This window comes from Canis lupus, chromosome 6 (assembly GCF_003254725.2).
Source record: "Canis lupus dingo isolate Sandy chromosome 6, ASM325472v2, whole genome shotgun sequence".
NCBI classification, from domain to species: Eukaryota; Metazoa; Chordata; class Mammalia; order Carnivora; family Canidae; genus Canis; species Canis lupus.
Window position 1 is genome coordinate 7,510,085 of NC_064248.1, and position 27,823 is coordinate 7,537,907.

The following is a 27,823-nucleotide window of genomic DNA, read 5'->3' on the forward strand; positions in this document are numbered from 1 at the left end:
CAGGCTACAGATTCAAAGCAAGAGTTGTGACACACATCTTGTGGGAAGATAAGGAAACCAACAGTATAAAGATAGTGGAACAAAAAATAAACACAAAACTAACTAGCCAGTCCCTGACAAGAGAAACACAGGTTCCAAAATGTAGAGCCACGGGGTATGCTAATTTACTAGGGCTGATTTTCCATTTCAGCTTCCTGGGAAAGAAAGATTCCTGTGGCTTGAATTGCTTAAAGTACAGAAGTGATCACAGATGTCGCCTGGCTCAGGGTGGGGCCAGGAAAATCCATACTGCAAAAATTAAAAACAAGTAAAATGCTTCTTAGTTTCCCTTAGCTCAAAACCTATTTCCTTAATTCTATCAAACTCCATAAAAGGCATAAAATATACTTAGAAACTTGGAACTAGAGATAAATAACCCCAAAAGTGAGCACAGGCTCTAATTCAAACCATCTCTGTCCCTCCTGCTGGCCTGAGAGGCTGCCCCTGGTCACCTCACACTTTGTTCAGCTCCCCTTTTAACACAGGAAGAAAATGCAGCTTTTAGCCAATTCACTCCCTCCCTTCCAGTTGGGCCAGGACTCCCCATACTCTGCTCTGGTCCAGTCCAGCATGGATTCTCTACCTGCTTATTTTCTAGTCTGTTTTTCTCAAAAGCTCCCTTCATACACCAAGTTGCCCTTCCTATGGCTTGGCCCCCGGGCTGAGCCCCACATCTGCCTTTGCACATGCCTCCCAATTTACACTTGTTGCCTGGGGGGCTGATGGGCAACAGCATGTATCACGGGGTACAGTCTGCCTCTCAGCTGAAGGAAGTAGAGGTCCTGCACTGTGCACTGTGGGCTGACCCCAGAGCCAGGGCCATTTCCTTCAGCAAGCTTGGAAGCAGGCCCACCCTGTCACATTACTTCCCAGCCCTTCCCTATAGCTTTGGAACAACATTACACAGGTCTGAACAAAACCTAAAGTGTTTCTGTTCTTTACTAAATAAACATCTTTTTTTTTTTTTTAATAAACATTTCTTTCATAGAAACTAGTCCAAACTTATCATATCACTGTCCAAATATGAGAACAGGCACCAGGAGCAGAAGGTTATGCGTGATCCCCATCGGTGGAAGCATGAATGAATTCTGCTCGGTGGTGCCCCAAGGGTTCAGGAGACAGTCTCCTCTGTCCCACAGGCATGGAGACCTGCTAACAGGCGGGCTGCGAACAGTCAGGATGGGTTCCCACTTGCTTCTCTTCAGCAAGGCGTTGGGAGGGGACCGGAGTTGAAACAGAGCCTCCTTTGCCTTCGGGTTGTGTGGAGGGTTTTCTGAGGCTCTGGTTCCAGAATGGGCCAGGCTCCAGACAGCCACTACAGCAAACACTGTCATCGCCCTGTGATGAAGCTGGGTTGCTGCTCCTCCTCCTCCTCCGTTCCAGATGCTTCCTCAGAGCTACTGGATGGCTGCTCCTGGGACTGACTGGATCCTGTAATCACATGACATCTGATTAGAAATATCCAAATTCATCCAGAGAACCAAGGGGCACTTTAAAAATGGAGAGGCACTGAGGAAAGATTATCAACTATAGTTTGCCCTTGAACAGTGCAGAGGTTAAGGATGCCAACCCCCCATGCAGTTAAAAATCCACGTATATCTCTTCTTTTTCTTTGCCCAGCACGGAGCCCAACACAGGGCTTGAACTCATGATCCCGAGATCAAGACCTGAGCTGAGATCAAGTTGGATGCTTAACTGAGTCACCCCGGCGCCCCTTCATGTATAACTCCTGACTCCCCCAAAGGTAACTACTAATAAGCCTACAGTTGACCAGAAGGCTTACCAATAACATAAGCAGTTCATTAACACATTTTGTATATGATATTTATTGCATTCTGTGTTTTAAAAAAAGCTAGATGGAAAAAAATATTAAGAAAATCAGGAAAATACATTTTACAGTGCAGTAAAAAAGAAAACTTCACATATATGCAGACCCACACAGTTCACACCTATATTGTTCAAGGGTCAGCTGCAGTTTCTCCTGCACAGGACAGTGAGGAACCAGAGGAAGTGCTCATGGCCATCAGTCCCTCGTGCCGCTTCTCAAATATAAAGGATAGAACCAATCTACCACTATTGGCAGGTGGATCTCATCCTTGTGAAGAAGGTCTAGCAGGATCCATCAAGATAGCCCAACACCCCATCGATTGGGCCTCCCTGCTTTTAAGATGCCATCCCCTTTACCCTACCAGGCCCCCATGTGTGTCACCATGCCAGGGTGATGTCCCCAGCCAACCCTTTACAATTTAATGTTAGGCTGACAACACTCCTGCCCAAGTCTCAAGCTCTCACTACAGTGTGCAAAAGGATTCAAAAACTGTGTAGCAGAGGGCTCTGCCCACAACAAATATGCCAGCTTCCCGGCTCTTCCCACAGACCCAGAAGCCTCCTCTGTTGACACTCCACGTGCAGCTCCGAATTCCAGTGTTTCCCCAGCATCACTGCCGGTACCCACGGTGCAGCTGAGCTGGCCAAAAGCAAAGCAGAAAAACAACCTGTTCCCAGCTACTTTTCCTCCTCCTCCCCTCTTCTTGGGAGCAGGGCAGTGGGCGAGAGCTAAAACAGGAGATCCAGAGCCCACAAATGCAGCCCTGTCCTCCAGCACCTTGCAGGCACAGTAGGCTCCCTAGGCCCACCAACAGGCCTGCTCCCCGAGGATGTGCAGGAACTCCCCCCAGCACCTCCAGAGCCCACAGGGACCCAGAGCTTTGCTACTGCTGTTGTCATAGGGTCAGACAGACAGCTTCAAGAGGGGAGACCCGGGGCACCCAGGGCAGAGAAGTCTACAGTTCACCCTCACACTTAGAATGAACACTAAAGAGCACTCATGGCAATGGCTGGAAACCATCTCTGAGATTTAGTTTAATTACTTGAGGATCTCGGGATGCCTGGGTGGCTCAGCAGTTGAGCACCTCCCTTCAGCCCAGGGCGTGATTCTGGAGTCCCAGGATCGTGTCCCACATCGGGCTCCCTGCATGTAGCCTGCTTCTCCTTCTGCTTGTGTCTCTGCCTCTGTGTGTGTCTCTCGTGAATAAATAAATAAAATCTTTAAAAATAATAATAATAACTTGAGGATCTCAACCTCATGCCAAAAGGAATGAGAAGTTTCCAAAAAAAAAAAAGAGAAGTTTCCAAAGTACAAACGGTGAGCATTTTTTTTTTAAAGATTTTGTTTATTTATTCATGAAAGACACAAGGAGAGGCAGAGACATAGGCAAAAGAAGAAGAAGCAGGTTCCCTGCAGGGAGCCTGATGCAGAATTCGATCCCAGGACCCTGGGGTCACGCCCTGAGCCAAAGGCAGCCGTTCAACCACTGAGCCACCTAGGTGTCCCAATAAATCTTAAAAAAATAACAGATTTATTTATTTACTTTGTGGGGGTGGGGGGTGGGGCAGTAAGAGAAAGAGCATCTCAAGCCAACATCACACTGAGTGGAGAGCCAAACAGCGAGCTCGATCTCATGACCCTAAGATCATGACCTGAGCTGGAACCAAGAGATGCTCAACTGATCGAGCCACCCCGGTGCCCTGAGCATGTTTTAATAACTAATATTTGTTAAAAATCTCTTATGTGCCAGGCACATGCTGGCACATAAGATGGTCTTTCCATATACCATCTCATTTCATTCTAACAGAAGTGTATGAGACAGGGTCACCTGACTGGCTCAGTCAGGAGCATGCGATTCTTGATCACATGGTTGTGAGTTTTATGCCTACACTGGGTGGGGAGATTACTTAAGAGAAGTCTGTGAGACAAGTACCACTACTACAGATCCACTTTATAGATGAGGAATGGAGTCTATAGAGGTCATATAACTTGTTACTCAAGGTCTCATAGTTACTAAGAATCAGGGCTCTGACCTGGACTGACTCTCTAGCCCTCTGCCTGGTGTGCCTGCAGGAGTGTACAAGGAAATTGAGACAGAAGGAAAATGAGGTGGAGATGGGGGTGAGGTGAGCATGCTGAGTGGATAAGCAAAGCGTCGTCTATGCACACAATGCAATTATTATTCAGCATTAAAAAGGATATTCTGACACCTGCCACTACATGAATGAACCCCGAGGACATTACACTCAAGTGAAATAAGCCAGCCACAGGGAGATACCTACGATTCCAATGAACAGAGATAGAGAGTAAACTGGTGGTTGCTAGGGGCTGGGAGTAGGGAGAAGGGGGGAGTCAGTGTCATTAGTTTCCATTAAACAAGTTGAAGAGTTCTGGGGATAGACAGTGGCGACGGCTGCACAACAGTGTGAATGTACTTAACACCACTGAACTGTCACTTAAAAATGGTTAAGATGATAAACGTTATGTGTATTTTACCACAACACACAGACACACACACAAAAAAAAAAAAGGGAAAGAAAAAAGAAAAACCATGCATGCCATTGAAAGATGGAGTAAAAAACTAGAGATGCATCAAAAACCTGGCTCTGACCTCTGGACACTACTAGGGCAGTACTCTCCAGCTACCTGAGTGCTGCACTCACAGAAAAGGATGCTATTTCTATAGCATGTGGTGCGACTGGTCCAGTCTCCACCCTGAGGGCCAAGGGGAACAGGGTCTTTGCCACTTATAGCCCATTCCATGGCTGGGAGCCCTGCTTAGAACTTAGGCTCCAAGGAGGAAACTGATTATTTGCTTTGTTCCATAACTTAGTCACCCTCTCTGCCTCAAGGTTCTTTAAGAACCACCAACCACCCATGCAGAGGTCTGAACACAGCAGACAGGTGCACAGGTTTCGATCTTCAACAAACAGGGAAACACTGACTAACTTGGATGTTTGTGCAATGGGTCTACTGGATGCCCGAGATGCTGAATACAAGAGGAAGGCTCAAATCCTCCCTTGTGATAGAAAAGCCTCTGGAAATGGGTTACTTAATAGCAATGCAACTGATTCCTACATGTGGGAAACATGTTGTCAGGACCTAGAAGCATCACTCTCAAAGAGAAGCCTAGGAATCTGGTACACACCCAAGTCCTTTGGTAATTCGACAAAATTATTTCACTTGCTTATTCATTCAACATAATAAACAAAAAATAAAGTGTTTATCACTACTATGTTTAATATCAAGGACAAAGAATCAAAAAGATGTCCCAAATTAAAACAACAGTGAGATACCACAACACAGACTAGAATGGCTGAAATTAAACAAACTGGCGCTGCCACTTGCTGGTGAGGATGTGGAGCAGCAGCAGCTCTCATTTATTGCTGGTGGGCACGCAAGATGGTCCAGCTACTCTGGAAGCTAGTTTGTCAGTTTCTTTTCTTTTTTTTTTTTTAATTTTTTAAAAAAGATTTATTTATTTATTCATGATAGACCCAGAGAGAGAGAGAGGCAGAGACACAAGAGGAGGGAGAAGCAGGCTCCATGCCGGGAGCCCAACGTGGGTCTTGATCTCGGGACTCCAGGATCACGCTCCCGGCCAAAGGCAGGCGCTAAACTGCTGAGCCACCCAGGGATCCCCAGTTTGTCAGTTTCTTACACAGCTAAACACACTCTTATCATAGGACCCAGCAATCACCCTCCTAGGTATACACTCAGCTGATCTGAAAACACATCCACACAAAAGTCACCACATAGATGTTTGCAGCAGCCTTCTTCATAATCACCAGAAATAGAATGCAAAAAAAATGTCCTTCAACAGGTGAAAGGATAAACAAACTGTGGCATATCCATATGATGGAATACCATTCCACAATAAAAAGGAATGAGCTATAAGCAAAAGCACGGATGTATCTTAAATGCATTTTTTCTAAATAAAAGAAGCCAGTCTGGAAAGGCCACATACTATAGGACTCCAACTATTTGGCCTTCTGGAAAATGGTGAACAGACTGGTGGTTACCAGGGATTGCAGGTGGGAGGAGGCTGGAGGTGAAGTATGGGATTCTTTAAGGCAGTGAAACTATTATGATACTATAACAGTGGATACCATCTGTCAAAACTCAAAGAACTTTATAGCACAAAGACTAAATCTCAACATATACAAATTTTAAGTTATTTAGGATCCCAGAATGAATGCAAAAGGTGACACATGAATCCAACTCTATACAAAATGGATGAAACAATTTTTGTAAAAGGGGTGGGGGAAAAGTGCTGTCCTAAGTAATTTTGGAAATGGTAGAGTCTGTAAGACCAAAGGCAAAGGAACTGTACAAAACACTATACTCTAGCTGACAAAATTATTTCATACAGGGAACAGGTTAACAATTCTGGAGCCACTATCCACATGCACTGGAAATGAACAACTAAATAAATGAATGGTGCAGGGTGCATAACGCCTCGCTCTTTTAAGTGTGGGCTGCATATAGTAACTTCTTTCCCAAAAGTGCAGTGTGGGAAGGGGGAAACATGGAATCAGTTTACAGTAGACAATCCTGACAGGCACTACGTCAGCCAGGTGATCAAGGTCAACACATTCAACAGTGTAAGTCATCTTGACAGTATATACCCTTGATATAATGTGATTAAGAATGGAACTTTAGGAGTGCCTGGGAGACTCTTTGGTTAAGCGTCTGCCTTCAGCTCAGGTTATGATCCCAGGGCCCTGGGATTGAGCCCCATGAGGGCTCCCTGCTCAGTGGGAGTCTGGTTCTCCCTCTCCCTCTGCTTGTGCTCTCTGGCTCACTGTGTGTGTGTCAGATAAATAAAATCTTAAAAAAAAAAAAAAAAAAAAAGACCTTTATTTGTGTGGCCTTCCTCCCCAAAATAAAGTTAACTCCAATCAAATCAGGAGAAAACTATCTGGGACACGTGGGTGGCTCAGGGCCTGATCCTGGATTCCCAGGATTGAGTCCCATATCATGCTCCTTGCACGGAGCCTGCTTCTCCCTCTGCCTGTGTCTCTCATGAATGAATGAATAAAATCTTGAAAAAAATAAAAAGAAAAGAAAACTATCAGACAAATCCCAGTTAAGGGGCATTCTACAGGATATCCAACCCTCCAAACTCTCAAAGGCATTGAAAATAAGCAAGTCTGAGAAACTGTCATAGAAGCCTAAGGATATGTGGTGATTAAATGAAATGTGATATCCTGGATGGCCATCCAGGGATCCCCCAGGATATCACAGCGGTTTGGTGCCTGCCTTCGGCCCAGGGCATGGTTCTGGGGTCCTGGAATCGAGTCCCCAATTGGGCTCCCTGCATGGAGCCTGCTTCTCCCTCTGCCTGTGTCTCTGCCGCATGCATGCTCGCTCGCTATCTCTCTGCGCCTCTCATGAATAAATAAATAAAATCTTAAAAAAAAAGAAAAAAAAGAAATGTGATATCCTGGTAAAAACTAAGGAAATCCGAATAGAGTAGAGACCTTAGCTAATACATCTATCAATATTGGTTTATTAACCGTGAAAAAACAGTTAACTTCAGATGTTAACAAAGAAATTTGGTATATGGAAATCCTTTGGGCTATACTGTCTCTGAACTTTTCCTGTAAATCTTAAACCATTCTAAAGTTTTTTATTTTAAAAAAAGATACTGCCCAGCACTCATGGAACTGGGATTACAAGCTGAATTGTGTTGGGGATGAATAATTTCCTCTGCCTTTCAAGGTCTTTCTAGCTGGACTAAGAATCAAATTGACATGAGATAGTAACAGGAGAAAATCAAATTTAATTTTGTATGTATGAGGAATCCAGACAGACACAAAATTCCAAAAAACAGGCAACAGGAAGGCTTAAGTGACATCCTGAGCATAGGAGAGGGGTACAAGGATACAAGAGGCGGAAGACCATTAGCAGGAAGGTAATAGGAGATGTTTGGAAAACAAAGGTTGCCCTATTGTGCAGATAATTTCTTAGGTAAAGAGGAATCCCTATTAATAGCTCTCTTCCTGGTACACCAGGCAGTTGAAGGGGAGGTAAAGAGCTTTTCCTGAATCTGCTGGATTTTGACTGCTTTTAACTTGTGAAAATTAATAACAGGAAACCTCACCAAAATGGAGTTGTGAGGGGTTTTGGCATCCTACCACTAACCCTCAGGCGCAGACTCAACAAGAAGAGATGGACTCGATCTTTCATGTGGACACTACTTTACTATCCCAGGTGGAGGAAGAAATGCTTCCATGTGCCCCCCAAAAGCTCAGCTAATGAGAAGCCACCATACTTTGAATTTCCAGTTTATTCCACTGGACTTTTAGTTTATAAAAGCCTTCTCAACTTAACCCTTTTCTCCTTAGAAATGCATTACTATGCGGAGACTGGCAGTTTAGCACTCAACCACTGAGCCACCCAGGTGCCCTAGAACGTGACTTTTTTTTTTTTTTTAAAGATTTTATTTATTCACGAGAGACACAGAGACAGAGAGACAGAGACACAGGCAGAGGGAGAAGCAGGCTCCACGCAGAGAGCCCCATGTGGGACTCGATCCCAGGACTCCAGGATCACACCCTGGGCTGAAGGCGGCGCTAAACCACTGAGCCACCCAGGGATCCCTGGACATGACTTTTTATTTATTTTTTATTTATTTTTATTTATTTTTAATTTTTATTTATTTATGATAGTCACAGAGAGAGAGAGAGAGGCAGAGACACAGGCAGAGGGAGAAGCAGGCTCCATGCACCGGGAGCCCAATGTGGGATTCGATCCCGGGTCTCCAGGATCGCGCCCTGGGCCAAAGGCAGGCGCCAAACCGCTGGGCCACCCAGGGATCCCAGACTTTTTTAATAGCTGATCTGAAATTTCCTGATCAACATTAAAGAGGTCATCTGCATGATAAAAACCCTGCCATTCCCTTTCCCCCAGAAAAGATTTCTTGGCCTGAAACAATCATTTCTTTTCATTTGCTTATAACCTCTTGCCCCACTCTCCTTCCAATAAAAACCTTTCTTTTTTGTACACCTCTTGTGGGCATCTCTCTACTTGCTAGATGGGACGCTATCTGATTCATGAATTGCTTAATGAAACCAATTAGATCCTCAAATTTACTCAGGTGAATTTTGCAATAAGCAAAAGAACAAACAACAGTCTAATCTCTTAAAAAAATAATCTCTTAAAAAGAGCTTTGGAAGTCATACACAGGTAGGAGAAGCGGGAATGGGCTGGGAAGAGAGTGAGGCTGCTACTCTGGTTCTGCCAGATTGGGATCTATATTTTTGTAACGTTTTTACTAAATCCTCAACGAGACCCTGACTGCTTTGAAGTCACATTTCTTATCCACGTGGAGGAATAATTTCTAAGAGCCAGTGCTGGCAAGGATATGGTAGAGGCATACACCATTACATATTGTTGAGGGGAGTAATAGATGGTACTACTCCTCTGAAAAGAAATGTATTAAGAGCCATGAAATCTTTTTATACTCTCTGATCTAGTAATTCCCACTGCTAGAAATTTGTCTTAAGAAAATAAACCAGAGGGGATCCCTGGGTGGCTCAGCAGTTTAGCGCCTGCCTTTGGCCCAGGATGCAATCCTGGAGTCCCGGGATCGAGTCCCACATCGGGCTCCTGGCATGGAGCCTGCTTCTCCCTCCTCCTGTGTCTCTGCCTCTCTCTCTCTATGTCTATCACAAATAAATAAATAAATAAATCTGAAGGAAGGGAAGGAAGGGATGGAAGGAAGAAAGAAAAGAAGAAAGAAAAGAAAGAAAAGAAAGAAAAGAAAGAAAGAAAGAAAGAAAATAAACCAGGGATTCCTGGGTGGCTCAGTGGTTGAGCATCTGTCTTTGGCCCAGGGCCGTGATCCTGGAGTCCCAGGATCGAGTCCCACATCAGGCTCCCTGCATGGAGCCTTGCTTCTCTCTGTCTCTGTGTCTCTCATGAATAGACAAATAAAATCTTAAAAAAAAAAAAAAAAGAAAAGAAATCATACATGGGGAAGGGAGATAGGTTTGTAATATTCACTAAAAAGCATCTTCTAAAGACAAAAACAAATCAATTCACTGTCAAGCAAAAGGAAAAGGTTAGGTGTATTGCAGCACAACATCTGCTGGATATTATCAGTCACTGAACAAATTATGAAGGACTGGAAATGTTTATAATATTAAGTGAAATAAAAATAACAAGGAACACTGTTCAGACACTATAACTACATACAAATGACATGTGCATGTGGAGAGAGATTAAAAGCAAATGACAGGAAGAAAGGAGATTTATTAGGATAATATTTGAGCTGTTTCCATTACTGTTATACTATTGTTTACATATTTTAAAATCTAGGAGTCTGAGATTTTATTCACACATTTTAGGAATACTAGGTAAATGCCACCGAGTTTAACTGAAACTGATATTAACTTCTTTGTTTTCTATAATCTTTATACCAACATGGGGCTTGAACTCAGGATCCTGAGATCAAGAGTCACATGCTCTCCCAACTGAGTCAGCCAGGTGCCCCCAAATGGATATTAACTTTAAAAAAAAAAAACAAAAAACAGATGAGGGCAGCCTGGTTGGTTTAGCGGTTTGGTGCCGCCTTCAGCCCAGGGTGTGATCCTGGAGACCTGGATGGAGTCCCACATCAGGCTCCCTATGTGGAGCCTGCTTCTCCCTCTGCCTGTGTCTCTGCCTCTCTCTCTCTCTCTGTATCTCTCATGAATGAATAAATAAAATCTTAAAAAAAAAAAAAAAACAGATGAAAGAACAGACTAGGAAAATATCCTTCCTTGTACTATAGAATTGTAACGACATGGGAAAATATTTATGAGGTAATGTTATGTGATAACATTAGAACTATAAATACAGTATTTACATAAAGAGGCTTACAAAATATATATTTAAAAACTGAAGTGAAAGAAATGTCCTTAAATGTTAAAATGACTGTTTTGTTTTTTTTTTAATTTTTATTTATTTATGATAGTCACACACAGAGAGAGAGAGAGGCAGAGACACAGGCAGAGGGAGAAGCAGGCTCCATGCACCGGGAGCCCGACGTGGGATTCAATCCCGGGTCTCCAGGATCGCGCCCTGGGCCAAAGGCAGGCGCCAAACCGCTGCACCACCCAGGGATCTCAAAATGACTATTTTTGAGGATTATTAAATTTTTGACTTTATTCTTTTATACATATTCCAAAAACTTTTATTTTTTTTCCAAAAACTTTAAAAATTATATGTTATCTTTATTCTCAAAAGGCACAAAGGATATGGGTAACTTTCCAACACAGCACTTATAAGAATTCTGGCACTGAAACAAAGAGTTCAATCTAAAATATGTATTGAGTACCTTCTGAACACCAGATACCAGGTGAGATATGAGTCTTAATTTGGGCAATTTTGTCCCCCATTTTCCCCCACCTCCACCCCAAGAACGTTTGGCAAAGTCTGGAGACATTTTTGACTGTCATTAACCTAGGGGACCTAGGGGATGGTGGGCACTACTGGCACCTAGTGGGCAGTTAAAAATCCCACAGTGATCAGGACATAGCCCCTCACAACAAAGAATTCTTCAGCCCAAAATGCCCATAGTGTTGAGCATGAACAACTGCTCTCGTTGTACCTAGTAACAAATCACCTGAGGCCACCCTAGGTTTCTTTGATAGGCAGGGCTATGTTAGGAAAAGTAACACTGCTTTGGGGAATTCAAGATTTCAAATTAATCACATTGGCTTAAATCCATCCCATGGTGTCATTCAGACAACACTACAGGGCATGTTCACTGAATTACTGGACCAGTGTGCACAAGAAAGGGGGATATTTCCTCTCCAACAACAGAACGGCACTTCTAGCCAACACCCCTTCACCATTTTTTAGAAGGCCCTGGCGCGATTTCCTAAGAACTCAATGGTGCACCAAAGCCACCTTGCGGCCCTGATCAAGATCACCACAGCAAGAGAATCTATTTTCTCTTTCACAAAATGAAAAACAAGGAAGGAAAGGGAGAAGACTGGATAGAAGGCACGCATACCATCTTCAGGACCAGCACTCTCTATCCTGCTCACGGGGACAACACATACGCAGACTGGGTAAAAAGACCAGAATACAAAGTGCCAGTGGAACAGTTCTGAATTCCTGAGGTCTTTTTCCCCCTCAGTATCCCAACTTTGGAGCTGGGATAATCAAATATGCAGAAGTGCAGCCCGGTACAGATGAACTCAAGAAACCCTCCAGTTCTGGTTTGAGGAGAAAAGGGACTCCTAATGCTTAGGGTAAGGGAAATCCTTGCGCTTCTTTTTAATCCATTCTCTCACACCCTGGCTCCCAGGCAATCCTGCCAGAGTCACAGTGGAAATAGCACCTGCGGTGGCAATGGGGGCTTGCAGACACAGAAACTTCAAAAGAGTGGGGAATCCTTTCTGATCAGAGGAGCTGTGGTCCTAAGCTTGGTTAGGCAAGCCCTACTGCTTTTCTTCTCTGTTATCCCACCACACGGCCCTGAGGGCAGGTGCAGGTGAAGGAAACGTGCCAGAGTGGTAACTAAAGCCCCAGTTTCCTGGCTAGAGGTCTGAGAAGGGGAGTACCAAGAAACCAGAAAGCACAGGAGAGCTCATAGAGAAAAAGCATATCAGGAAAGAGACTAGAAGTCATTTATGAACTCCCAGGCTCAGCTTGACAGCGCAAGCATGGATGTGGCCCTAATCATCATACCAAAAACACTTTGAGAACTGAAATCAAAGAACTAAACCCTGCCTGGACACTGGGTGGCACATGCAGGACACACCTGCAGAGCGTGGCAAAACTTTGAAAACTAAACTGACAGTAGAACCACAACCTGCAGGAGGCTGGTGAGAAACTATGTTCTGGAACACAGCCAGGCTGACTGCCTATTAAAACACCACCAAGACCAAAGCCTCATGATATAATATATTCAAAATACCCGGGGGTGGGGGAGGTGCCTGGGTGGCTCAGTCAGTTAAGCTTCTGACTCTTGGTCATGATCTCAGGGTCCTGGGATCAGGTGTGTAAGGCCCCCTGCTCAGGGGGCCTGCCTGGGGATTCTCTCTCCCTCTGTGCCTCCCCTCACTTGTGTGCTCATGCTTTTTCTTTTCTTTTCTTTCTTTTTTTTTTAAGATTTTATTTATTTATGAGAGACAGAGAGAGAGAGAGAGAGAGAGAGAGAGGCAGAGACACAGGCAGAGGGAGAAGCAGGCTCCACGCAGGCAGCCCGACGAAGAACTCGATCCTGGGACCCCAGGATCACGACCTGAGCTGGAGGCAGATGCTTAACCACTGAGCCACCCAGGCGTCCCCATGCTCATGCTCTCTAAACATACAAACAAACAAGCAAAAGAAAAAAAAAAAAAAAAAAAGCAAACAAACAAGCAAACACACCTTAAAAAAAAAATTGCCCAGGACACAACAGGAAATTACTCGGCATATGAAGAAACAGGAAAATCCCAACTTACGTGGGGAAAGACGAGGATCAATAAATGCCAAGGCTAAGATGACCAAGATGTTGGGAGTTACCTAATACTGTATGTAAAGCAGCTATTTAGAAGTTTTACCAGGAAGAGTGAACACTCTTGAAATGAATGGAAAGATAGAAAACTGCAACAAACAGAAGATATATAAAAAAGGATCAGGTAGGGGCACCTGAGGGCTCAGTCAGTTAATCGTCCATGGGATGGAGCCCTGCATCAGGCACCCTGCTCCATGGGGAGTCTGCTTGTCCCTTTTCCTCTGCCCTCCCTCCCTTGTGCATGTTCTCTCTCTCAAATATTAAAAAAAAAAAAAAAAAAAGAATCAAGTAAAAATTTCAGAACTTTTCTGAAGGAAAATAAAAAACAGTAATTGAGACAAAAAATTCACTGGGTTAGGATCAAGAGCAGAATACAATAGCACAGGAAAGAGCTTGAAGTCCAATTGGTAGGAATTATTCAACAGGAAGAATAAAAAAGATAGAGGGGAAAAAATGTCCAAATTTGACAAAAGACATATATGCCTACAGATTCGAGTACCTCCATGAACTCCAAACAAGATAAATCCAAGGAAATCCATGTGTAGACACATCATAATCTAACTACTGACATCTAGAGACGGAAATTAAAGGCAGCCAGAGAAAAACGATAGAACAATTTAAATGATTATAACATTTTCATCAGAAACTAGGGAGGCCAGAGAAAGTGGAATGGCATTTCTAAAGTGTTGAAAGAAAAAACTGCCAACCTAGAGTTTTATTCTAGTGAGAATGTCTGTCAGGAACAAAGGTCATATGAAGACAGCCTCATAAGAAAAGCTAAGAAAATTCATAGTCAGCAGATCTCTTCTAACCAAATGACTAAGTTCTTCAGACAGAGGGGAAATGATGCCACAGGCAAGACTGGATCAAGTACTTCCGTGTTCTCCTGTGTAGAGGGAGGGAGAAGAGGGCTGGGAAAGTAATGAGGTGGTTTATTTGAGGGATGAGGTTCTAGCAATCATATTTTAGTATTGTAAAATAAATTATTCTAAGAAATATAAGAAACAGTCTAAACCTATACCATATAAAGTGTGTCACAGTATATTCACAACTCAGAAGGAAACTGATTCTGTAAAGCACCATGGATATTTAGTGTCATCAGTGAAAGTCTGACTTTATCGGAAGACCAAAAGTCACAACTACAACCAGGAACCATTGCTAGTCAATCAGGGAAGAGCCACCAATTCAGTAACATGGTGTGCAGCCGTCATTTTTTTGGTCTTTTAGCGTCCTTGGTCCTTTCCATAGGAGACCTCTCTTTCCCTGATTCTCAGCGCAGGGGCTTCTCAGGAGAGCGGCTGGCACCTCTGGCCATGTGGGGGTCAGAGGTGGACAGGACTGGTAGCACTATGAGATAGTGGTACATGACTCACCTCCTATTCCTCCTTGTTAATAAAATCTCATTTCAGTCCAGGGTGGCTAGGTGCCCAGCTCCCAGTGATGGAGCCTAACAGGTTAAAAAAGATAACCACAACAATTCCGTTTTCTATTCTACCCTAATAGCAGCAAGGGATGGCAAAATGACGTAGTACTGAGCAATGAAATATAAAATGACATCTGTTGGGCACTTTGGGGGGAAGGGGGCGGCTCTTTTGCTCTTCTGTTAAAAAATTCTTCTTTAAACATAGGTGTGGGGATCCCTGGGTGGCGCAGTGGTTTGGCGCCTGCCTTTGGCCCAGGGCGCGATCCTGGAGACCCGGGATCAAATCCCACATCAGGATCCCAGTGCATGGAGCCTGCTTCTCCCTCTGCCTGTGTCTCTGCCTCTCTCTCTCTCTCTCTCTGTGACTATCATAAATAAATAATTTTTTTAAAAAAGTATAAACATAGGTGTGATATTAGGAGCTGCAGCAGCCATCTCATGCCCACAAAATAAAGGCCAGGAGAACTGCTGGGATTTGGGGCCTGACTTTCCTGAGCTGCAGAACCAGACCAGGCTGCCACCTACCACCAGATTTCTTGTTTTGTGAGAGAAATGAACCCTTCTTTAACTACTGCAAGTTGAGTTTTCCTTTTCTTAGAGGATATTCTTAACTGACTTGACTCAATCAGAGCCCAAAAGACAGAAAAACACTTTTGCTAGGTATCCCCTCAGTCTTGTCTTTTTTTTTTTTTTTTTTTTTAAGATTTTACTTATTTGAGAGAAAGCAAGCTACAGAGAGAGCACAAGCCAGGGGGAGGGGCAGAGGGAACAGCAGGCTCTCCATTGAGCAGGGAGCTCAACTCAGGGCTTGATCCCAGGATCTGGAGATCATGACCTGAGCCGAAGGCAGGCCTAACCAACTAAGCCCCCCAGGCGTCCCTGCCCTCTGTCTTTCCTGCTGGACAGGTACCCCACAACCACAGGGAGGACATGGAGCTGACTGAGGACAAGGAGCCAGGGAACAGAGGGAGACAAAGAATGCCAGTAACATCACCAACCTCCTTTACTAGCCATCCCTGAAGTGAGGCCTGTTCTGACTTTATGTGAGCCAATCTTTCCTTTTGTTTACCTTTCTGACACTTGCAATTAAATAAGTCCTAATTAATAGAAGTAAGTCATTTCTTTAGGAACCAGCCAACCAGCTCCAAACTCTAAATCTCATTCTGGACAGGTCAGTCATGGTGATCAACACCAAGAAAGATCACAACAAAGAAAAGTAGGTACTACTCACCTTCTTTTTGTTTCTTCTGTTCAAGTTTCATCTTCTTTGCCAATAATTTCTTCTCTTTTAACTTCTGGCTATAAATATAAAATGCATTAATTCCTTACCTACCTTATTGTATTACTTTAGAAAAATAAATATTTATAGGATGTTTAAAGATCTTATAATCACATACACTATAATAATGAAATAGAAGAAATATTTTCTCATGATTCTGCTTCTCCAACACCATCAATATTATCAAGCTGTTTTCTTCTTAAATCAAAATGAAATCCAAATCCTTGGGAGTCCTGAGGTGACTAAGGCAATCTCAGGAATATTGGAGATGTTTTCCATTCTAAGATATTTAAGGACTATTTTTATTTAGTTATTTACCTATTATTTTTTTTTTTAAAGATTTTATTTATTTATTTGTGAGAGACACAGAGAGAGGCAGAGACCAGAGGGAGAAGCAGGTTCCATGCAAGAAGCTCAATGTGGGACTTGATTCCGGGACTCCAGGATCACGCCCTGAGCCAAAGGCAGGCGCTCAACCACTGAGACACCCAGGCGTCCCATATTTACCTATTATTTTTTAAAATGACAACTTTATCCCAGCATTGGCAAGGGTCAGATTTCTGAAGCTGGTGAAGATGGGCGGGGGGGTGGGCAGGGCTTTCCATGTGAAATGTTACAGCTTTTTTCTTTTTTTTTTTTTTTTTTAATGATAGTCACACACACAGAGAGAGAGAGAGAGAGGCAGAGACACAGGCAGAGGGAGAAGCAGGCTCCATGCACCGGGAGCCCGACGTGGGATTCGATCCCAGGTCTCCAGGACCGCGCCCTGGGCCAAAGGCAGGCACTAAACCACTGCACCACCCAGGGATCCCAAAATGTTACAGCTTTACAAGTTTTGTTTCCTATTTAATTCTACCTGCAGAAACTAAAACATGGTAAAATAAAAAATGCAAAAGAGCTAGAAAAAAGATGTAATCAAGTTGTAGCATACAGATGTGCTCGTTAACTAAATTTACTATGCCTATCAGAAAGCAAATGAAAGAGGACTATCCCAATAAATTAACAGATTGCCAGAGACAGACTAAGAATTAGGGTCTGTTTTTAGAACCCTGCTCAGTTCTCTAAAGGTCAAGGGAGCACACATACAGTCTACATACTGACATGCTGTCACTGAGGGAGGTCACACACCCTAATTTAGGGAAGAAACTAAAGGAAGTTTGCTCACAGCATATTGTTAAACTTGATGTTAAAATACAGAAGTGAAGGGCAGCCCTGGTGGCCCAGCGGTTTAGCGCCACCTTCATGATCCTGGAGACCGGGGATCAAGTCCCATGTCAGGCTCACTGCATGGAGCCTGCTTCTCCCTCTAACTGTGTCTCTGCCTCTCATGAATAAATAAAATCTTAAAAAAAAAAAAAAATACAGAAGTGGAGGAGACCTAGAAATCCACATGATCACCAAAGTGCTAACCTGAGCTGTGAAGAGAGAGAGGTAATAAATCAGCAATAAGTGACTTAATCTCTCCTCAGGTACTGGAAGAAAGGCCATTCCTCTACTGGACCTCAAAAGGTCATATGGTGAACTTCTGACCACAAGGACTTCACCAGCTTTCACATTTCCTGCCTTTAAGTTTCATTGGTTATGAGAAGCCACAAAGCCCTTACCGCTTTTTTCGTCGCTTTGCCGTCTGCTCCTCTGCAGCAATTTTATTCCTCTCCAGTCTCTTCTGAAACTCTGCATCCAATTTTTGCTGTGAAAAAATATATCATTTAGACATACTCTGGGCTGTGTATGAGAGCTCCAGAAGTCACTACCACTACGGGTGCTATAGATACATCTAGGTCTCCAGAGCCGCTTTAATTGTCCAATAGGTGGGGCAGGAATCAATACATGGCTCTCTGATGGCGAACATTCAGTTCAGTAAGATACCACTCACACACAACAAAATATGACAGTGTAAGAAGGTGCACAACTACTGGTTATACAGCCAGGGTCTTGGCTAGTGAGATATTGTGATTTAAACTAAGAAATCTGAGGGACGCCTGGGTGGCTCAGCAGTTAAGCATCTGCCTTCGGCTCACGGCATGATCCTAGAGTCCCGGAATCAAGTACCACATTGGGGTCCCTGCAGGTAGCCTACTTCTCCCTCTGCCTATTTCTCTGCCTCTCTGTCTCTCATAAATAAATAAATAAAATCTTAAAAAGAAAAAAAAACTAAGAAATCTCGGAATCTTTGAACACAGGTTTGAACCTGTGTGGATCTTTTTTGATAAATACAAGACAGTACCATAAATGTATTTTCTCTTAAGATTTTATTTTTTTTGATAGACACCAAGAGAGCACAAGCAGGAGCAGCAGAGAGAGAAGGAGAAGCAGGCTCTCCACCGAGCAGGAAGTCTAATGTGGGGCTTGATCCCAGGGCCCTGAGAACACAACCTGAGCCAAAGGCAAACACTCAACCCACTGAGCCACTCAGGCACCCCTTTCTTATGATTTTCTTAACACTCTTTTCTCTTGCTTACTTTATCATAACAATATGGTATACAATACATATATAAAATACATGTTAATAGACGGTTTGTATCATCAGTAAGGCTTCTGGTCCACAGTAGGCTATTAGAAATTTTAGGGAGTCAAAAGTTATATGCAGATTTTTTTTTTACTGCATGGTAGGGGGGTTGGTGCCCCTAAACACCCCGTTCAAGAGTCAACTGTATTTGATCTTCATCCACTCTTTCTGGCATAGACGCCCTACAACTCTTGTAAATTTCCTATATAAGAGCCACAGAGGCATCTTTTATTACAATATTTCATTATGTTCCCGGTTCCTGAAATAACTCCAGAGATAAAGGTGAAATGGTGTCTTTTTTACAATAAGCTCCTTTCAACCACAGGAGTTTATGTTAATGAGTGACTTCTAAAAGCCCCTACCTAAGGAAGAGGGCTGGTCACCAGGCTAACTTTCTGCCCCACCTCCAGGGCTCTAAGGAGAGGAAAGAGGCTGCAGGTTGAACAAATTACCAATGGCCAATGATTTAATCAACTGGTAGTGAAGCCCCAAAAAGATGGGGTTCAGATGGTTTCCAATTTCGGGAACATGTGGAGGTGCTGGGAGGGGATGGAAGCTCTGTGCCCCCCTTCTTCCACCTGGCTAGCTGCTCCTGAATTCTGTGACCTCCTGTAAGCAAATTAATTGAACCTGAGGAAGGAGTCTTGGGAGACCTCCAGCCAGTCAGGTGACAACCTGGGCCTGGGATTGACCTTTGAGGTGGTTAGGAGCAGGAAGGCAGTCTTGTGGGACTGAGGCCTGAACCTGTGGCCTCTGACGTTATCACCAGGTTGACAGCATCAGAATTGAGCTAAACTGTAGGACACTCAGCTGGTGTCCCAGAATTGTGTGGTGTGAGGGAAATCCCCACACATTTGGCAACCAGAAGTGTCAGAAGAATAGCGGAGAACTGAGAGTAGAGGAGAAACCCAGAAGCGTGTTTTTTCCTTACAGTGATCTGAGCTCATCAGATGGCCTGGCCAGAGAACTGGAACTGTGGGATTTTCAAGTCCTAACTGACGACAGTTATCAGATGACTGATTCTACAGCAGCATTAGTTCCACTGCCATTACCACTACCAGCACACACTGGTGTACAGAGACATATGTATACACACACATCCACACTGAGCCACCCTTGTACTGTTCCTTCCTAGCAGCTCCCTGTCTCTAAGCCTCCATTTTCTCACCTGTAAAACAGGAAAAAGATTAATTCCTCTCTCCCAGTCTTCAGGAATAACAACATCTGATGACCTACAAGAAAGCACTTGTAAGCCACAGATGCAACTGCTATAAAGTGCCATCTCTTTCTTCTAGTCACAGCCATAAAGGTCAGCAGGGTAAATAAGGAGACTGCAGAGAATGAGGTGGCTTCAACACGTCTGCTGGTCTGCACTGCCAGGGCCGTGTGGATCTGCTTAGAGTGACATGGAAACTCTCTCTTTGAGAGCAAAAATCATGAAATTAAAAAAAGAAGGGTTGAGGCACCTGGCTAGCTCAGTTGGAAGTGTGTGCAACTCTTGATCTCAGGGTGAAGCTCCAGACCCATGCTGGGCGCAGAGATTACTTTAAAAAAAAAAAAAAAGAAAAGAAAAACATCTTAAAAAGGAAGAAGAAGAAGGGTCTCCTTTCCAGGAAATCAGCGGATCAGAGGACAACTCAAAAGGAAGCAACTTGAGGGACACCTGGGTGCCTCAGTTGGTCTCAGTTCAGGTCATGGTCTCAGGGTCCCGGGATTGGGCCCCACAGCAAGCTCCCTGCTTAGTAGAGAGTCCGCTTCTTCCTCTCCCTCTCCTATTCCCTCTCCCTTCCCCAGCTCGTGTGTGTATGTGCTATCAAATAAATAAAATCTTAATAGAAAAAGAAGTTAAAGTAAACAACTTAAAGCTAAAAACATGGTCTGTTTAGAAGCTGAGCCACAAATGTCTCACTCTGATGCTGGAGCAGCTGCCCTTGCTGGCTGTGAACCTGCCACAAGGACTTGAGCAGCACCACGCGCTCCTTCGGTAGTAACATCCTGTTAGTCACTATGAAAGGTAAGGACATGCTTCCCTTTTTGTTTCTTCTAACCTCAGAGGCTGTCTTTTGCCATGTGAAATAAAAACCTGGGTGTCTCTGTGGACTCAGGGTTTGTGAAACATTTTTCTGTATTTTCTCTGGGTCTTGAGATATACAAACTTCAGACTGACAGTAGCTAAGCCAACTGCACGCTCTATTTCCTTCCCTCTCTATAGCAGTTTAAAAATTTTTAAAGAGCTTCTGATAGTTTTTATATAGTTTTCTTTATTCTTGACAGTGGAAAACCCACTATGGTGACCAGGTATAGCTGTGTGACAAGCTACCAGAAACTTCCCAATGGAATTGAGAATGTCATAAACAGAAGATAGCAGTAGCTGGAGAAGAACTACCAATAGCTGGGGGCCAAGACAGGCTGCAGGACAAGCAAACGCCACGTGAAAACCACCATGGCAATGTTTCCATTCTGTTCCCAAATCATAAAGACATTTTTCAAACTTAACTTTGGCCATTCCAGTGAATTTTCACTTTTTCAAATTTTCTTCTGTATCATGCCTATCTCTTGTAATACATTCCCTTGTGTTTTATGTTGGAAAACTTCAAACATAAAAAAGTTGAAGGAGTTCTACAGTTCCTATACCCACCACCAAGATCCTACAATTGACATTTTGCTTCTTGCTTTATCACATCTGTCTACTTCTAGCCATCAATCCATCTTACCGCTTTTTTTTTAATACATTTCAAAGTAAGTTGCAGACACCAAGACATTTCACCTCTAAAGATTTAAGCATGCATAGCATTAACTAGGGTTTAATATTTGTTAACAGCTCTTCTATTTTTTTCTACTTAAGGTAATACATACAACAAAATACTCGGGCAGCCCTGGTGGCTCAGCAGTTTAGTACCTGCCTTCAGCCCAGGGTGTGATCCTGGAAACCCCGGATCGAGTCCCACGTCAGGCTCCCTGCATGGAGCCTGCTTCTCCCTCTGCCTATGTCTCTGCCTCTGTGTGTGTGTGTCTCTCATGAATAAATAAGTAAAATTTAAAAACAAAAAACAAAACCAAAATGCTCAAATCTTGAGTGTACAATTTGACCACACCAGAAAGTTCCCTCATACCCCTTCCTATCCAACTCCCAGAGATAGCTATTCTGATACATATACATAACATAAATTAATCTTGTCTCTTGTAGAATTTCATATAAATGGAATCATATGGCATGGTCTCTTTTATGCAAGGCTTCTTTCACTCAGCATGTTTTAAGAATCATTCACGTCACATGTATCAGTAGTTTGTTCCTTTTTATTGCTAAGTAGTATTCAATTTTCATGAATGATTGTTTTAATTTTTTAAGACATGTTCTTTCCTTTATATAGGAAGACATAAACGGGAACCCTGGGTGGCTCGGCGGTTTAGTGCCGCCTTTGGCCCAGGGCATGATCTTGGAGACCCAGGATAGAGTCCCACATCAGGTTCCCTACGTGGAGCCTGCTTCTCCCTCTGCCTGTGTCTCTCACGAATAAATAAAATCTTAAAAAAAAAAAAGGGGGGGGGGGAGACATTCTACAGTCTTTTAAAAAATCAAATTACTGGAAAATCAAATGTTATTGGATAGTTTCCTCCTTTATAAAAAGCAAACAATAAATATCATTTGAAGTATGTGAAGTTCTCTAAAACACACAGATGCACACAAGCAGGCTCCTGTTGATCAGGTAGCCAGATATGGGGCTCCATCCCAGGACCCTGAGATCATGACCTGAGCTGAAGGCAGACATTTAACCGACTGAGCCACCCAGGCACTCCCCCATCTCACTTTTTAAGATTTTATTTGACAGAGAAAGAGCACAAGCAGGGGGAGCTGCAGAGGGAGGGGGGAAGCAGGCTCCCCACTGTGCAAGGAGCCCGACGTTGGGCTCAATCCCAGGACTCTAGGATCATGACCTGAGCCAAAGGCAGATCCTTAACCGACTGAGCCACCTAAGTGCCTCTGGTTTTTATTAATAGGCAGGAAAATATAGGAATACTAAAATATCACTATTTTCTGATTTTTACTAATAGTAATAAAATATAAAGGAGCACCTAGCACCACTGCAATAAAATAAAGTAAAATTTTTGTACAAATGTGGTAAGATATATACCAAATCTCCATAAATCATCATTGAGAGATACAGAAAAAACACCAGACATTTCTAGAGATTACAAAACAGTATAGCATCCATTCTCATTCAATTTAAGTTACAGATTCAACTCAATTCTATAAAAAAAATCCAACAAGAATTTTTGGTGTGGATAAAACAACTCCAAAATTCTATTTGAAAAATAAATGAAATGTCTGAAGATTATTTTTTAAGAATGAGGAGGTTTTGAGCTCTTCTGGTCAGGTAATTAAAACGCTTAATAGTTTTTATAATACGATTTCTAAGTCCATTCCCAATTGTTAATTATTATTTCACACCCGTCATGAAGAAATGCCTGCCTCTATGCTAGAGCATTCAAAGAAGCAGACACATGAAACCACACTACTATTCACACCAAACACAGAGCTACATGGAATTATCAGAATTCAGCCAAAGAGGTAACAGTTAGAAATAATAACTCAAGTGATGTAGGAGATCCTTTCTATTCCATTTCATGGCAAATGACCCAGAGGGGAGAGGGGACTCTGCTGTCCCTTCTACACACATGGAAGTCTCTCTCCTCCCATTCAACTCCTAGTAGGAGTATCTTGATGTGATGAGTCTGACTTAGGAGTAACCTGGATTTACCTGACATGTTTCCCATGCTGACTTTAGAAGGCAGGCTTCACAAAGGCCAAGAACCAGGTGTATCTCCTCGTCTTTAAATGCTTTTTCCTTAAAGTCCTAAGTGCACACTGCCCAAACTCAAGGGCTCAACCAGCCTCCTTGCTCACTGACCTTCTCAGCCATGGCATCCATGTAGTCTTGTCGCTGATACTCTCTCCGACGCAGATGCCTGTACACATGGAATTCTCCACTGCCAGCCCCAGCGCTTGAACCTATAGTCAGAAGAGTCCAGAGTTCTTAATGAAATCCCATTACCAACAAAGGCCACTCTTAATCAAAAGGGACCAAAGAGGGATGCCTGAGTGGCTTAGACACTGAACGTGTGCCTTTGGCTCAGGTCATGATCCCGGGGTTCTGGGATTGAGTCCTACGTCGAGCTCCCTATGAGGAGCCTGCTTCTCCCTCTAACTATGTCTCTTTCTCTGTATCTCTCATGAATAAATAAATAAAATCTTGAAGAAGAAAGAAGAAAGAAGAAGAAGAAGAAAGGGACCAAAGAAAGAAACTGGAAGTAATGGAAAGGACCATTCCCACTGTACTCAGATCTGGCGCAGTGACTTGCATAGTATAGTTATCATTAAATAAGTGCTGCATGAATGTCAAATGCGACGTCACTAAAAATTCCACTCTAACATAGTAGTAAGAGGAAGAACAAACTGAGTGACCAGAAACCTAGAAGATAGCTTAAGATCTTTCCTTCCCCTGCCAGACGATTTCACATTTGACATGCTAAATTTCTACAGAGCTGAAAAGATGTCCATGTATATTAAGTTAAAAAAAAAATACTAAGTAGTATGTGTAAAACAACCATGTTTTTATAAAACCATTTTTTCTTAAACCTGAAGGGTTTCGACTATAGGAGTTTGGAAGGCTATATCACAATGTTGCACTGCCGGGGGTGGAGGGGTGGATGCCTGGGTGGCTCGGTCAGTAGAGCGGCTGAGTCTTGATTTAGAATCAGGTCATGATGTCAGGGTTGTGAGATGGAGCCCCATGAGGGGTTCCCTGCTCAGTGCGGAGTCTGCTTGGGATCTCCACCCCCTCCATGCTCTCTCTCAAGTAAACCTTTAAAAAAAAGTTACAGGGATCCCTGGGTGGCGCAGCGGTTTGGCGCCTGCCTTTGGCCCAGGGCACGATCCTGGAGACCGGGGATCGAGTCCCACGTCGGGCTCCCAGTGCATGGAGCCTGCTTCTCCCTCTACCTGTGTCTCTGCCTCTCTCTCTCTCTCTCTCTCTGTGACTATCATAAATAAATAAAAATAAAAAAAACAAATTATTTTAAAAAATAAATAAAAAATAAAAAAAGTTACAAGAATGGTAGAATTATGGGGGTTCAAAATGTTTCATACCTCTGTTATTCATCCTTCTTTATAATTAGTATGTTAATTTACAACCCCCAAAATAAAACTATTTCCAGTTAGAAAAAAACAAAAAACAAAAAACAAAACTGCATTATTTAAAACAATGCAAGGCACCTGGGTGGCTCAGTGGTTGAGCGTCTGCCTTTGGCTCAGATCGTGATCCTGGGATCGAGTCCTACATCGGGCTCCCTATGGGGAGCCTGCCTCTCCCTCTGCCTATGTCTCTGTTGTTTCTCATGAATAAATAAATAAAATCTTAAAAAAAAATAAACCAATGCAGAAGAAAATTCTCTAGTGCCAAACTGTAAGCAACAACACCCCTTCATTGTAAGTACTAAATTACTGAACCAGTGAACTTTTTTTCCTATTAGAGATGTAATTAACAAATATTAAGCACAGGCTTTTCATATCCACACTCCAAAATTTATACTCACTCTCTCTCTCTCTCTCTCTCTCTCTCTCACTCACACACACACACACACACACAAGACATTACCCATTACATCTCGAACAAATTCTGGGGGAGGCCGAGGTGCCCATTCACTCATTTTTTCTGGAATTGGAACTGCTTTGTCCTGCAACATTTAAACACAGGAGCATCTTTAAGCACAAACCTGCTGACAAATTCACATCTCTTAAAACCAAAGTATTTTAGCTGGATGGGTGAAATAAGGCTGCTTTGCTCCTTGAACTGATTTTCTTCCCTTCCTTAGATTTACTTCATTGCATATACTCTGGGGTCTATGATGGCCCACAGCGTTGCCAGGGCTACACTTGGAACTTTCCAAAGCAGAATTCAGAAACGTAAGCCATCATTTATGGCTGGAAACCTCTAACCTGAACTACGACAGGTGGAGCCAACCCTTCCAAGCCAAAGGTGTGAGACCTCACCCAATTATTTTTATGACCGAAAGGAGGAGACCCAGACAGGGGGAGTGACTCGCTCCAGGTATGTTGGCCAATGCCCTTCTAACAATCGGAGCCGTTTAGAAGAAAATAAACCCTTGTGCCAACCCATGAGTTGTATCTTTCTAGTCCATGCTTCAGTTCACACAAAGTTAAATTAGCGTCTTAGAGCACGGGAAACCGCTGCACGGCGCTCTCGTCCAGGTTGGGCTCCGATATAAGGCCTAGGGAAGCTATCTTCGGGGCAATCTATTCCTTCCTAAGGGCTCGCCCAGGGGTTCGGGTACTGAGTTCCTAAGTTTGGAGGCACGGGAGGCGGGCCCACCGGTCCCCAGAAGCCTGGAAATGAAGGGTATCGGGAGGAACCGTCAAACCAGCGTCTCGCCTCACCGGGTTCTTCATGAGCCGCTCCAGCTTGAGTTTCTGCTCTTCTGCCGCATTCTTGGGGATGACGAGGGCCTGTGGCTCTTTCTTGGGTCTCGGCGGTCGCACGGAGGAGGCAGCCGAACTTGCCATCACGGCTTCCCCGCTCTCCGGACGAGCGGCGGCGGGGGGCGCGCACATATGACGACAGAGCGGCGCGCCGGCGGCGCAAGCGCAGTCTGCCAGAAGGGCGGGGCTGAGGCGGAGTCGCCAGCCGGAAGGAAGCTGCTGAATATGCATGAGCTCGTGGCCGGGTGGGTTACCGGGATCAAAGCTGCTGGATTTCATTTCCTGTATCTGAGCAAATCAGGGCCGCAGTTCCTTTGGGAGAGGTGGCCTTGCTTGCCCGAGGGTCCGACCCCAGCCGACCTCCTGCCCGCGCGCACGGCGTGGCTCCGCCGGCAGCCCTGCTAAATGGCTCTCAGCATCCTCCCCGGCCCCCGGGCCTTTGTCCTGGGGGTTCCTTGGTCTGGTCCACTCTCTCTCCAGTTTCTGACAGTCTATTTAAGATAGCGCAGTCTTGTCATTACAAGCTCCCCGAGGACTGGGGCCATGTCTCTTTTGTCCTCCTCGAATTATTCTGCACCTGACACCCAGAAAATCTACAACGGTGGAATGAATGAGAGAGCCTTTCTCATGAGAGAGAGGAAAGCTCCCCCCGCCCCCGTCTGGGAGCTGGCCTGGCACTTGCAGCTAGGCCTTGCCGTCCTCTTCTTGGACATAAACAATTTCCCAGAATACCAACATCACCCAAGGCCATTCTGTCACAGTGATGGAGTGACTCCTCTTGCAATCGTGTTTGAACATAGATGCAAACGGGAATATTGTTGCAACCACAAAAAGACCAAATGTTTCCCTTGTTCTGGCTCTTAGGAGTAACTGCTGCTTCTTTAAAGCATTAGCCTCAGTTCACTTTAAATATTTATGAAGGCAGCAGTCATGGAATTGTGTCGCTTCCTGACAGCATCTGATCCAGAATTAAACCCACTTAACCTGAACCCTCCCCCAAATCACTTCACCCAAGCCCAAATCCTATCATAAGTCCTCTTTCACACCCCCTTGTTAAAGTAAGTGTCTTCCTCCTCGAAAGAGGCAACGGAACCAATTTTTTTTTTTTTTTTTTTTTTAACTACAGGTGTGTTTCTGGTGGTCTTTCACACTTGCTGGTTTTCTTGCTTATCATTTGTCACCCGCTAAAGAGTGGACATTCTGTTCATTGTGGTATTCCGACATCTGGGGCAAGGCCTGGCTCACAACAAAGTTCTCAGTTAACCTTTGCTGGATGCCCATGGGATCCTGGGGGCCGGGGACCTCAGGTACTAGTGTTGCTACTGCCTGCATAGCCTGCTCTGTCCAGGACAGCTCTCCCACTGAATGTCCTGGGCTGCCAGGGGACCTCTGTGACAGGGTGTGGTGTTAGGGCCCTAAGGCCATTCCTGGCCCCCTCATAGTAGGTGGTTTTCCAGTGTCCAAGGGTGATGAATCTGGAGAAGTCTTTGACTGGCCTGGGGCTGTCACTGGAACCTCTGGAAGCCTTGACTTGGGTGTGGTCATGGACACATGACCTTACATCATACACTCCAGCTACCCAGGTACCTCACTTTCCCCCAAATGTGGCACACGCACACACAAGACTTTACCTGGAGTGTCTTTCCCTTCCAGGAGCACTCCCACACACCCTTCTTAGCTTTGCTTAAATGCTACCTCCTCCATGAAGCCTTCTCTGATTGCCTTCCTTCCCTTCTTGGGTTTCCCCCAC

At 44.0% G+C, this 27,823-nt stretch overlaps 1 protein-coding gene across 2 annotated transcripts; it reads right to left on the reverse strand.

Moving 5' to 3' along the window:
- Positions 1-142: 142 nt before the first annotated feature.
- On the reverse strand, positions 143-26,217 carry PRKRIP1 (PRKR interacting protein 1). Of its 2 annotated transcripts, none has more exons than XM_025425911.3 (6): positions 26,032-26,217; positions 23,486-23,586; positions 19,744-19,807; positions 17,671-17,756; positions 16,019-16,086; positions 143-1,470 (listed from the first exon to the last, which is right to left on the reverse strand). In XM_025425911.3, exons 1-6 carry the CDS (start codon positions 26,203-26,205, stop codon positions 1,370-1,372), a joined length of 594 nt encoding a protein of 197 aa, XP_025281696.1. In that variant the 5' UTR covers positions 26,206-26,217; the 3' UTR covers positions 143-1,369. The 2 variants fall into 2 exon arrangements, with proteins under 2 accessions (XP_025281696.1, XP_025281695.1); XM_025425910.3 differs by lacking the exon at positions 19,744-19,807 and adding an exon at positions 25,232-25,310 and having other exon boundaries at positions 961-1,470; positions 26,032-26,215.
- Between the last annotated feature and the right edge of the window lie 1,606 nt (positions 26,218-27,823).